Raw genomic sequence first — 13,047 nt, 5'->3', positions numbered from 1 at the left:
TCGTACGTCATAAGGATTCTACAGTGACAGCTGGAATACTGATCATGCACTCTTCCTTCTTTTCGAGCCAAGTAAAAGCAGGCGGCAATGACAGATACTAAAAGATCACGAATGACGTTGAAGTTTGAAATGTCTTTCGCATTCATTATAAACTCACAGTTTATCTACTTAAGTAAAAACCACAACACGTCTCTAATCCAGAGTATGTGATGAAGCCATAAAGGTTCACGAGCTTCCTTTTGCATTCTCTCGAATTTCCTTTCTTTCTCTGAAAAACTTGAGAATAACATGACAGTCCCCATGATATTGCTTCTACAATATCACTAATGCATTTTTTTTTTCACATGTTAGATGATGATCTTAACTTTATTTAAATTTTTATTGCTCCCCTGACTGGAAATTTTTCAGCCAACAAGAAACTAACCAATCGAATAAGTAAAGGTTGGGCCACAGTGATGATAAAGCCACCCGGACCATTGAAACAGCACAGAAGAAACAAGAAAGAGATTGTGGTGTAATGCTAGTCTATGCTATCGGCTGCACCTGCTGGCTGCCATTGATAGTGATGGTACTTGTTTACAAAAATACAGATTAAGATGGCTATGGAATAGCAAAAGACGGCATGCATGTTTGTGTGCATTTGTGCACCAGATGTTTATGGGTGAGAATGTGCGTGCGGTTGTCACAGGTCCGTTACGCTGAGGTGCTGTCATAGTCCTATGTCGTGGTGGTGTTGTAATTCTGCGTCTGTGACTGTTCACATGTGTGGTGTGTTTCAGTGATGTCTGTCTCAAGTTATTAAAAACTAAGGAATTCGAGACAGAATGATAAATATAGGAAAAATCAGACATCCACCCGTTCGTAGCAACTGCTACAAAGAAAACCCATATGGGTTCCTCAAAAGAAAAGCCTCACAGAATGATAATCTTTACTGGCCAATATTTCCAGCAGTGGTGGACATCAGAAACTGATTGACGCTCATCTTTAGGTCCTTTTAAGTTTCACTAAGTTGTTAATTCTTTAATAATATTTATGGATAGTTTGTTGTACTGGCTGTATTGTGTTTATTGAAATAGGGTTTGTTACTTTTCTTTTCATGTTTGTTGCAATGATAACAATGTCCTATACTGGCTATTTTGTATTTATTTAAATATTTGCTTGACGTGTCTTTCTTTTTTTTTTTCTTGAAATTTGTGTTAATGTAACCTCCATATAGTAATTCCTGTTTGGTGCTGTAGGTAACACTAATTAAAATTTATTTTTTAATTAATGAATTTTGCAGACACGTTTCAGACTGCGCATTTGAAGTCTTTCAATGCTGAAGCATGCCATTTGCTTGGAAAATAAAGTGGGAACCCTGCAGTTGTAGCACCAGTTCCTGTTTCTTGATATTCTCGTGCTGCCTTTTTTTCTTGATGCGCAGCCAATCGAGGCCCGTGATGAGGCATTCTGGGAACAGTTCTGGGGCGAGTCAGGCCTGCAGAGCGTCCAGGATGTGTTTGCCCTGGTGCCCGCAGCCGAGATTCGGGCCCTGCGCGAAGAAGCCCCTTCAAACCTGGCCACCTTGTGCTACAAGGCTGTTGAAAGGCTGGTGCGCGCTGCCGACTCCCTCTGCAACACGGCTGCCCAGCAGACAGCTGGTATCCTGACCCTTTTTTTTTGCCTTAATTTCTTTTCAGTAATAAGTGTACATATTTTTAGAACTACTTAGAGTTGAGCAATTTGGTATGGTTTAATGTTACCAAAGGCGTATGCTTAAGAAAATAGGGAGTTGATAGGTCAACATTGTGTTTACTGCTGACAGTAAGTCATTAAGAATATGGACCATCGTGTAGAAAAGGAAAGATCAGTTGAACTGCAAGAAAGGACCGGAAAGGTGTATGCAAAGCTTTCCAACAAGTTTGTAGAGTGCTATATATAAAAAGTTCCTTTTAGCTCTGGTCACTTTAAGGTGGGGCAGGCAGGATGTTGCATGAAACAGAGATTAGTTCGGCATAAATTTTCATTGACCACACGGTCTAACCTTTCGTTAAACTTTTGCGTTGCAAGTGTATCCCTAAATTTACAGCCAATGTACTTCTGTTCAGACTTAAGAATAAAAAAGCGCACCTTATAGTTGAGGCTTGGCATATCATTAATAGCGGCAGCACGTGTGTAAGTCAGCTCTCAATTATCTTGCAGAAAGAAAAATTGCCATGCCTAAACAGTTATCTGTCACGAGTGCCCGCCCGTGTCCATGGTTGACAGGTTGGCACTGCTTTCCCTTGAGCATAGGCAGATAAGATTTGTGTCTTCCTTCTTTTCTGCCACTGTATGATTGTCGATATTCAATGCTTTTGTTGTCTTGTTCATTCCTGCTTGTGTCAGTGTTTGCATTCCGGCCCTTCAGTAACATGATGCTGTACATCTGCTCTTCTTTGCAAATCACTGTAATACTGTCTCATTCATCATATTATTTTCATGCAAACATGGAAACATTCTCATGGCACGACAAAATTAATATAAGATGTTAAAATGAGGCACCTATCTGGTTTCAAGAATGACATGATATACTCTCTAAACAATGGTACCACAAGAACATCGGTGAGGTACAAACTCAGAGGAACAGTACTATATGATGGGTACTGGACAGATTTCATTAGAGGCAATGACTATGTAGTACCTTTAGATCAACCAAGAATGGAGAAGTCTCATGACTGATAAGGCAGTGGAGGCATCTGGTAGTAGAGAAGGTAGAGAACAACTCCATTGGGCCATTACCGTAGGCTCTGATGTTGGATGTCACCATGAGTATCCTACAATCTGACGGTAGTGTCTATGGGAGCAGGTAGCATAGCAATTCAGTCAGCATGGGAATGATGGGTATGTACATGGATTTGGCTAAACTTCATCCTTCTGGCTTTAAATGACATTGCACAGTGATCATTTTCAACCACATGTTGCATCATAAACACAACAATTAGCAATGATTACACATTTATGCAGTCTCATAGCCTTCATGCAGTTAGAAAATAATGATTGCTTGGAAAGGTATTGCCAGTAAGCACAAAATAAAGTGAAATAAATAAAGCTATGAGAAGGTATCAAGCCAAAAGCATGAAGATTAGACATGTCCATGTGCTGACCATCATTCCCACTGTAGCTGAATAATCCCAGCGTCAGAGTTCCCTCTAGCAGCTTTATTAGAAAGAGTGGCGTGACAAATCAGTCCCGGAGGCCATTCCACTAGTGCCAATTACCAAGGTTCGTTGCAATTATGGTCAGAGTAATGCCAGTATAGCTCTACTTCAGTGCCGTGATGGCGCTTCGAGTGCAATAGGAAGGATGAAAAGGAGTGGCAGGCTGGCTAAAGCTGTTTACATGATTTGCATTCAGAAAGTGCCCGTTTGGGCAAGGAATCAACACTTTTTAGTGAGACAAGGGGGAGATGACACACATGGGTGTTGTCTAGTAACCATAATTTTTATTAATTGTGAAGGCTGCATGTATGCAGTGACGACCAAGTGCACAAGAGTAAAACAAGCTTCCACATCACATTTGCTCACGTATGTTCCGACCGACCCTAATTAACACACTGTAACCTGCTTGTTCAAAAAGATTGGGGGAATGATGCTCTTTAATGCCAGATACATTTCACACCTCCAAAAGAGTGCTTGAAGGCTCATAGTGAAGGAATGCACGAAGGTGTGCACGAATTGATGAGGACAGGACAAGAAGGCGACACACACATGCACTGACTTACTACTCTTATTTTCGAAAGTGTACAAGATACATGGCATCCACATGACACACGAAAACAAAGAAACAGATACAACAGTCACGTGCCTGTGTTGGCCGCCTAATCAGATCTGCTTATTCCCCTAAAGATATGCACCAGGAAGCCTTTTCTCTTTTTCAATCAGCATCGGAAACATCATGCTTACGCATACACCATCCAGTTTATGTATATTTGCTGCCTCGATGATTAAACTGGTTATCTTGTCAGAGAAGCAGCTAAGCACTATCATACTGTCAAAATGTTGCATGCATCTACAATCTCAGCAATGTACATATTCCCAAATGCCTGGAAATGGCCGAGTTCTCGTTATAATGGTGCTCTTTTAATCTTTCATTTAGGCACCTGCCAGTTTGACCTATATGTGGTTTACTACATGACATGGAAACAGAACAAACTACATTTCAAGTGTGCTCAACAGTAATCTGCTGTACTGTGTGCGTCACCTTCCTGTCTCGTCCTTGTCAATTCATGCTGTTCCTTGTTCGCTATGAACCAGAGCCAACTAGCCCACCAACAAGCCTTAACAAAGCTCCTAGAGGTTCTCACTGTCTCTTGATATTCAGCCACATGACGCAATAAAAAAAAGATAGGAGGAGGGGAGGCCTTCAGCTTCTGATACATGAATCTCACCAACTTTTGGATTTCCTGTGCAGTGCTCAACTGTGTGCGCCTGCTGACACGAATCCTACCGTACATCTTTGAGGACTCGGACTGGCGAGGCTTCTTCTGGTCCAGTCTGCCGGGATCAGCTGAGGACGACGCAGCCACCAATGGAGGAGCACAGGTACGTAGTAGGAGTGCTAGTGCCGTTTGTAATGTTAAAGCTTTTGAATTGATCGATTGATTGATCGAATTGATCAAGGAGACTGCTGTAGCATCTTACGTTTGTTCCCCAACTGTAGCCTGTTAGAGAATATGTGTACAGTCGGCGTCAAATACAGTCACTGTCAAAAGGTTTATACGTGTTGACCACGGGGTCTGAGTAAAAGTTTATTTTCACAACCTAAGCATGGAGCCTCGTATTCAGATTTTACATACTGGTAATGCAAATGCCATGATATTGTAGATATGTACTGACTGCTGTTGCAGACTGAATTGAAGTCACTAATGACAAAGGAATTAGAAGCTAAGCCGCCTTTGAGTGCTAATATTTTATTCAAGGACATCAGTCTAAAAGAGGTTTGTCCTCAAAGATAAATTCCTAATAGTTACCGTTTATTGTGGCAGCAGTTTTTGTGTGGTGGTTTCAATATGTACAGTATAATTATTTCTTTAAATACCTCAAATCCCCTTTGCTTGAGGGGTAGGCTTGTATGATACAATAGTTACCTTGTTGACATTTACTGTTGGCAAATATAAATGTAGTACATATAGCGTGTATGACTCAAAGGACCTATTTAATTGCAGTACGATCAGTATAGCTAGTGCAACGCTGTGAATTGTACATGATTACTGCTTACAGAAAGGGAATAAGTGTAGTGTAAAATGCTTTTTAAATTCAATGAAGTTCTCAATTTACCTAATGAAGTCACCCACTGCGGTACATTAGATCAGAATGGCATCACATCTGAATGTTGTTGGACAAGACCCAGTAAGCATTGATTTGTGCAGCCTTGTGTTCTGAAGCTCATCAGGGTTTATGTCTTACATTCAGCCGACTCTTGGATCAGGATAAGCATCAGTGATTCACATCTTTATCTGACTGTACTGAGGATGCCAATTTCCATCACTAAGAGCAGAAATTAGAAATATCAGTTGCTTTTTGTGCTGTTTCAGACGGAGTCACTGGCCCAATCTCTCATCACAGCACTTTGTGTAAGTATGGACGAGTAGCCTCATCTTTAAGAACTTGTGCATTACCTAGTGCTTTAAGGGGCCCTGAAATACTTTCAAACATTGTAAGAAAACGTTGCCAATCTGTCGTAGAGGCTGCTGTGAACATGTAAGCCAGATATTACTGCACTGCGTGCAGCAAGGAATTTGCAACCTCCTGTCAAAAACGGCGAAAAATTGCTTGCTCTTGCCTCCGCAATGCCGTCATGGAGCATCGTCGAAAGTAGTTGGCCCACCAATGCGACTGGCTGATTTCGTGATTGCAAGGTCAGTCTCAGTGATACATAACTGCTAATTTTGAGTTAAATGAAACATGTATGTCTGTGATCTCAAATAGACAGAAAAACCAGTTCATCTTTGCACTGCATGTGGCTGTATCAGCTGTGCGTGGCCTCGGAAGTGGCAGCGGCGTGCCGCTTAGTGGAGTGTACCGCTTAGTGGAGTGTACCGCTTAGTGGAGTGTACTGCTTAGTGGAGTGTACCGCTTAGTGGAGTGTACCGCTTAGTGGAGGGTACCGCTTAGTGGAGGGTATCGCTTAGTGGAGTGTATCGCTTAGTGGAGTGTATCGCTTAGTGGCTTGTACCACATAGTGGAGTGTACTGCTTAGTGGAGTGTATCGCTTAGTGGCGTGTGCCGCTTAGTGGAGTGTACCGCTTAGTGGAGTGTATCGTTTAGTGGAGTGTACCGTTTAGTGGCATGTATCGCTTAGTGTAGTACCGCTTAGTGGAGTGTACCGCTTAGTGGAGTGTACCACTTAGTGGCTTGTACCGCTTAGTGGAGTGTACCGCGGCCGCTGTGGGATGCTGTGATGAGCTCTTTCAACACTGCGACACTTGACTTTTGGCCGGGACTCTGCCCTCTTGGATTCACTACTGTGTAGCTTGCAGTGTGCTAGCAGAGATGAAAAGAGAAAGAAGACCGTTATCGGTGCAGTGGTTGAAGGATTCGAAAAATTGTGCGGCATGTGATTCATGAGACGACATACTTTAATAATGAGGCCATACTATGTTCCAGTTGCCCCCCTTATAGGGGCAACTGGAACATTGAATGAGTTTTATTCCAATTGGCCCATTATAGGGCCAACTGAAATGGAACAAAGTTTAATTTTGGGGAAATGATTAGCGTGAACAGCATACACCTAACAAAACGGTGTTCGCTGTTTATTGTAAAGCCCTCTGTTATTTAAAAAAAAAATCTTGCCAACGTTTAGTTGGGACAGCTGGCATACAAAAAGGTGCATTCTTAAAAAAAAGGGGGAACATCTGCCAAGTATATAGTGTATATATATGCCAACTACAACTGACAAACAGCATAACAGCCTGTAGATTGCTTTTTAATGCATGAATGTCTAATGCATCATATCAGCTGCTTTTACCTTCATATTTAAAGAAGCATTGAAGTTAGAGCTCCCTCATTAACAGTTAGGTGTTTCCTGTAAGAGAGAAACACCCCACAGAATGTGAAACCAACCCATAATGACAGGTGTGTTGAGAAACTTATGTTGCACGTGAGGCAGCTACTGTTTGGTTTTTTCTGACAATGTTTAGAAACTTCCTTCTGCAGGTTGTGTTCTTTCTTTTTTTCTTCAGTGTTATTAGGGTGCAGAGCACTGCCTTAACTCAAGTAGCTCAAATTTGTATTTATCATTTTTATGTCTGCTACATTCTGCATAAGTTCTGTAGAGAAATGTGCGTGCTAGTGTTTGTTGGCCTTGCGTTGATGTGAAGTACCCAATTATGAGCTTGAAAAAAGGGGGTACCAGCGAAACACAAAGGACGCACGCACAAGGAAAAGGCGTTAGACACGACCGGACGCTGGACGGACCAGCATCTGCCCGTGTCTAACGCCTTTTCCTTGTGTGCGCGTCCTTTGTGTTTCGCTGGTGCCCCCTTTTTACAAGTTCATCATGCACCAACTGGCCCAGGAGCTTGCGCTAATGTGCCCAACTATGTTATCCTGCAGGACCTGCTGTTCTGTCCGGACTTCACGGTGTCCTGTTCAAAGAGGCCTGGCCCTGTAAGTATCTGAGCTTTGGTGTTTTCACACTGATCAAAGTAAAAGCATTAAGAGGGGAAGGAAATACTATGAGCCTGTATTCCCTATTGCTGTGATTTCTCAGTGTGGTCTGCGAAGACATATCCAAAATCTGTAATCTTGTTCTTAGCGAAGCTTGAAAGGGGGAATTGTGAATAGGGAAATTGTGAATTGGGAAATTCGTCATCCACCCTACTATAGCACAAAGCTACAAAGGAAACCCAAACAGGTTTCTCAGAAAGAAACCATCACAGTTAAAGCAAAATTCATCCTGGTTTGGGGATTGAACCCGAGACCAACACATGTCTGGGGCAGTTGCTCTACCATCTGAGCTAACCAGGAAGCTAGGAGATTGCAGAGTGGGGGTGAATGAATCAACATCTTGAAACTCAGGGGCACTGAATATGGCAAATCAGTTCTTCAGAAGCCTGCCAGGCTGACCACAGCTATCATAGTTGTATGGATGACAAATTTCCCCTTTCATGAACCTGCCTCCATTTTGCAGGCTTCTGCAAAACTGATTTGCCACATTAAGCAAAGCTGCAGCATCTGCATTGCTGAGCAATGGCTAGAGAAGCAGTTACATACGCCCAATGTATATTACAGTGATAGCTCTTTATAGGTTTGCTCAGTGCATCAGGAATTTGTACCACAAGACCACTTTGCACAACCTCTGTAATTTCTTTAATTACTAGCATAGAAGTTAACATTTCATTACTCATTAAGAGCTGCAATGCACTAATTCTCATAATGATATTTAGTGCAGCCATAGCTTTATCAACTTAATGGCCGCTGTTGCCGCAAAGCTTGCTCCTGTAAGTGATATTTAAAATGCTATTGTCAAAGTATAGGTGATCCCAAATGAGCATCTTTGAGGTTGCAGGACCTAAAAGTAATTTAAACAGAAGCTAATGTACGAGTTTGTGTTGTAAACAATGCGACTAATACTGCAGTCAACAAGAAAAATGCGACAATCAAACATAAAATCTCATTAATATATACCTGCTCAAGATACACATACAGTTAAGACATACATAATTGCAACTAATTTCCAACTCTGTCTTCATAACGACTAATGTATCGGCTGACTGCTTAAGTTTATAGTGGCTTGTCGCATGCCTCCTGGTTAATGTATACCATGATCACATTTCGTCACTCAGAGGCTTGACTTGCAGTGTGGCTGACACTACGCTGTGCTGAAAAAGATCTTCCACTTTTTCGAAAGACACGGAGATCAGTCTGCTAATGATTTCAATGCAGGTGTGGTGATAACTATACAGGTAAGCGTCAAAAACGTGCAGAGGCACAGCAGCGGCCCCAGCTAAAAGCACAGCCATTGATGAGTGCAGATGGATTCAAAATATTGCTGCCATTCCTTTCGCATATGCGTCTTTACCTATTGCTTCTTGGCAGCGCATGTAGCTTAGTGCGTAGCCACGTGGGAAGCGTACTCCATGATTTCAATAGGCTGTAGCCCAAACGCACTGCTGTAGTCTGCCACCTCGTTGAGCGGGGCTGGTACAAGAATGCAATGTCTGCCAATGCAAAAGCAGCTTGCAGGTCACCGCGTCGGTTCAACAAGCCACACACTGCGCTGGCTATGCCCGCAGCATCCCGGGCGTGTAGATGGCTCATTGCACAGGCCCTTGCAAACGCGAGCGCAGTCAGCCAGCAAACACGAGCATTCAGCTAGCGTCCTGCCATAGGGACTGTCTGCCCTTAGTAGGCGATGTACGGCAAGCCAATCACACGAGACGATCAGCAGTACGCAGCAGTGGGCATCCCGTGTTTAACACGATTGTGGTACAAACACACACAAACACGTGCAGTGAGCGAAGCTAGACAAGCCAACACATCTGTTCTGCCTCTGTGCTCCCTGCTTAAGTTTTAAAATGCTGCTTTGTCCTTTATCACACAATTGTGCATTAGAGCTGGAAGTGTCTTTCATTGCTGTAAAAAAAGAAGCAACTTATTAATACATATTTTAGGCAGTGTATTTTGCAATGTCGCATTTCTTTTTTCACTCATGTGTGGCCACGCACTATGGCACTATGGCAACAGCGTAATCATAGCAACAAGCCAAGGCAACAATCCATAAAAACAAGTTGTTGCAGAAGCCAAGCAGGAAAATGGTTGCTGTTAACAGAAAACACCCACGCGTGAAAAAATGACCCCGGTGTTTGTTGCAGGACCGACCCGAGGAGCCGTGGTCCCTGGACAGCTGCGAGTACATCTGGGCATCCGGGGTGGGCTTTGCCCACTCGCCGCCCTGCGTACCCCAGCACGACCAGAACCGGCTTGAGCTGCTCAAGCTGCTGCTCACCTGCTTCTCACAGACCATGTATCTCACCTCACAGGGTGAGGAATGGTGCCACCTTCTGGGCCCTGGTTTTGTTGATGTCGCTATCATCGTCGTTTTTGCTAATAAGTTCTGTAAAAATCTCCAAGGTGCAAAAAGGTTCCGAAAAAAGAAAGAAAGATGGAACTGTTTCAGTGAGAATGCTGTGTTCGTTATTGTTACAATGTTAGCATTATTCCTTTAGCTGTTAGCTCAGATTTCATGGTAATGTTGATGTGAGAATTTCAGTGATTAGATCTGTAATAGAAGAAAGTGTCAAGAGTTGCAGGTCACTTACTTTCATTGTGGTAAACATTTCCTGTTGCTTTTAGCGCCAATAAAATGGGAAACTTTTTCAATGCAGACTTTGGTGGAACTTTTAGAATGCAAACTTTTTGTAAAACATTTTGTAGAACTTTTTAATTTTGAACTTTATGTGACCCACCGCGGTGGCTTAGTAACTATGGTGCTGCGCTGCTAAGCACGAGGTTGCGGGATGGAATCCCAGCCGCAGCAATTAAATCCCGGCCACGGCAGCTGCATTTTGAGTAGGCAAAATGCAAAAAAAACGCCCATGTCCCGTGCATTGAGGACATGTTAAAGATCCTCTGGTGGTCAGAATTAATCCGTAGTCCCCCACTACGGCGTGCCTCATAATCAAATCGTGGTTTTGGCACGTAAAACCCCAGAATTCAATTAAACTTTATGTGGAACATTTAGATACAACCTTTATGAGGAACTTTCATAGTTCAAGCATTAATGGAACATTCTGATCGCAAAATTTATGTGGAACGTATAGAATAGAACATTTATATGGAACTTTTATAAGGCAAAATTTGTGTGTATGTGTTTGTGTACGCTGCAGTCAGTAACTGCTTGATGCCATCCATGTCTGTGCAGAGGCCCACCAGCAGCCCAATAAGTGGATTCACTTCTTTACATCAGCCGACAACAGGTGCTTACGCAAGTTCTTTTTTACACGAAAAGTCCAGCTATCTCTCGCAGTAATGAGAAGTGACGTGCGTTGTGACTGGAATGTGTAAACTGTTTAACTTGAAATGCAGTTAAAGTGGAAGAGATTTGAACAGAAAAGAATATATCAGTGTAACACATCTAATGGTTACAACCAGCTTTCAGGATGCACAGAAAGGCACCAGATAAGAAGAGTGCCAGCACAAGGGATTGCTGTCCTTGTCTGCTTGAAGCATCTCTGTCGAATCATTAGCTGGTCGTAATATTACCATCAGACGTGAGCCAACTTGCCTTCCTTGAAGTCATGTTAGAGAAAAGATGACAGAGCGTGGGACCTTGGAACAACTTAAATATTTATTTCAGCAGTCTGGGCACGTAGCCTTCATTCAGATTTATGGCGTGGGCTAATCATAGGTGACCAATTCACTGCTGTTCTATTATAACCTCTTCAGTCATGAATTGTGATCGACTGTTGATAAATGTGTGAAGTTTAGACCTTGGCACAATTTTATGCCAAGGTCCAAGAGACTTCATTGGAAGCAAATCAGGGTGGTAGAGTGACTCTTTGTGCATCTTATAGTGAGTCATCATAATTACCAAGTGATTAAATATCTGTGTATTGTACACATAAAAATAATTGAATCAGACGCTCGAATCACATGCGCAAGTTAATTATTGGCTGCAGGCAAAAAACTGAGAATAAATAGTAGAGCTTTATCTCAAAACTCGGACTTCATAAATTTCTTATGCCAACTGTACGTGCAGCACCCTACTGGTTGAGCTATGGTCACTGGGGAATGGAAAACTATTGTGTTTGGGAGTTCTGTCTTGGCTACTTGGTTATTTATTCAGTTGTGGTGCCTGAGAGTATGTGAGCAATACAATACAAACTGAACAATGTATGGATGTTCTAGATGTTTCTGTGTATTCGTAGTGTGTCTGTGTAGCCGAATATCTGATATGATGAACCGACTTCAGGGGTTACTTGATATTACTCTTAAAGATAGCTTACTGAACCTGCGCACTCAGGAACAAGATGCCACTGCACAGATTGTTTCATTTGCTTCAAAATATGCCGTGTACATGCATGCATTGTAAGCTTGTTCATAGGTTTGTTGACTAGAGTTGGTGATATTTTTGCCTTCGTTTGTTTGTTTTATTAGCTACAGAAATGAGGATGAAGTGCAAATATTGATAGAGATAATCTGACATTGACATCTTGGATACACTTACCGCGGTAGACCAGTGGTTGCACTGCTGGGGTCGAGGGTTAAATTCCGGCTGCGGTGGCCACATTTTCGATGGGAGTCGAATGCAAAAATGCTCGTATACTTAGGTTTAGGTGCGAGTTAAAGAACCCCAGATGTTCGAAGTGAATCGGGCGACCCCTACTACGGGATGCCTCATAATCGGGTCATGGTTTTGGCAAATAAAACCATGGTACAGTTAAACCTTGATATAACGAACTAGGTAAGATTGCCAATTCGCTTTGTTATATCGAAATTTTGTTGTATTCAAATCGTGTACAAACACACTTCGTTAAATTGGGGTTCTAAATACATAGTGTCCTATTGACAAGAGGTTACGAAAAGCTAAATACTTCGTTATGTAGAGAATTTCGTTATATTGAAGTTGGTTATATTGAGATTATTGAAATTAACTGTACTTAATTGAATTTTTTTTTTACATCTTGGAGGATGGGATAAAGTTTTCTAATAACAAAGAAAATGCTGTGGACGGGCTTGCAGGCATGCCTTGCCACTGTTCACATCGCTGCTGAACATCGTGTGTGGCTACGATCCTGTCGGCTACGGCCTGCCCTTCAACCACCTGCTTTTTGCTGATCATCGGGAGCCCCTGGTCGAAGTGGCGCTTCAGCTGCTCGTGGTCACCCTGGACCACGACTTCCGGCCGCCCCAGCAGCAGAACAGCGCCGGCAGCAATGGGGCAGTGCGTATCGTAAAAAGCCTGTATTTGCTCGAGCAGGGTTGTAAGGCAAGACGGGTTGTAGTTTTAGATGCGTGCAGAAATAGAGAGGCTGGCACACATTCCTAAAGCAGCTCTCTTGAGGAATGCAGACGTGCCTAAAAG

The 13,047-nt window shown here is 42.6% G+C and overlaps 1 protein-coding gene across 1 annotated transcript in view; it reads left to right on the top strand.

The window, feature by feature from the left end:
• Positions 1-13,047, top strand: part of LOC142590311 (protein HID1) — a 45,228-nt gene that overhangs the window by 1,531 nt on the left and 30,650 nt on the right. Inside the window, exons 2-8 of the mRNA XM_075702332.1 lie at positions 1,424-1,640; positions 4,432-4,562; positions 5,555-5,593; positions 7,575-7,628; positions 9,836-10,004; positions 10,885-10,939; positions 12,705-12,906. Of these exons, the coding sequence (XP_075558447.1) occupies positions 1,424-1,640; positions 4,432-4,562; positions 5,555-5,593; positions 7,575-7,628; positions 9,836-10,004; positions 10,885-10,939; positions 12,705-12,906 (867 nt within the window). The remainder of the gene's footprint in view (positions 1-1,423; positions 1,641-4,431; positions 4,563-5,554; positions 5,594-7,574; positions 7,629-9,835; positions 10,005-10,884; positions 10,940-12,704; positions 12,907-13,047) is intronic.

The sequence above is a fragment of the Dermacentor variabilis genome, chromosome 8, assembly GCF_050947875.1.
Source record: "Dermacentor variabilis isolate Ectoservices chromosome 8, ASM5094787v1, whole genome shotgun sequence".
Classification (NCBI taxonomy): domain Eukaryota; kingdom Metazoa; phylum Arthropoda; class Arachnida; order Ixodida; family Ixodidae; genus Dermacentor; species Dermacentor variabilis.
The sequence above is the reverse complement of the archived record's forward strand: the minus strand, read 5'-3'. Positions and strand labels throughout refer to the sequence as shown.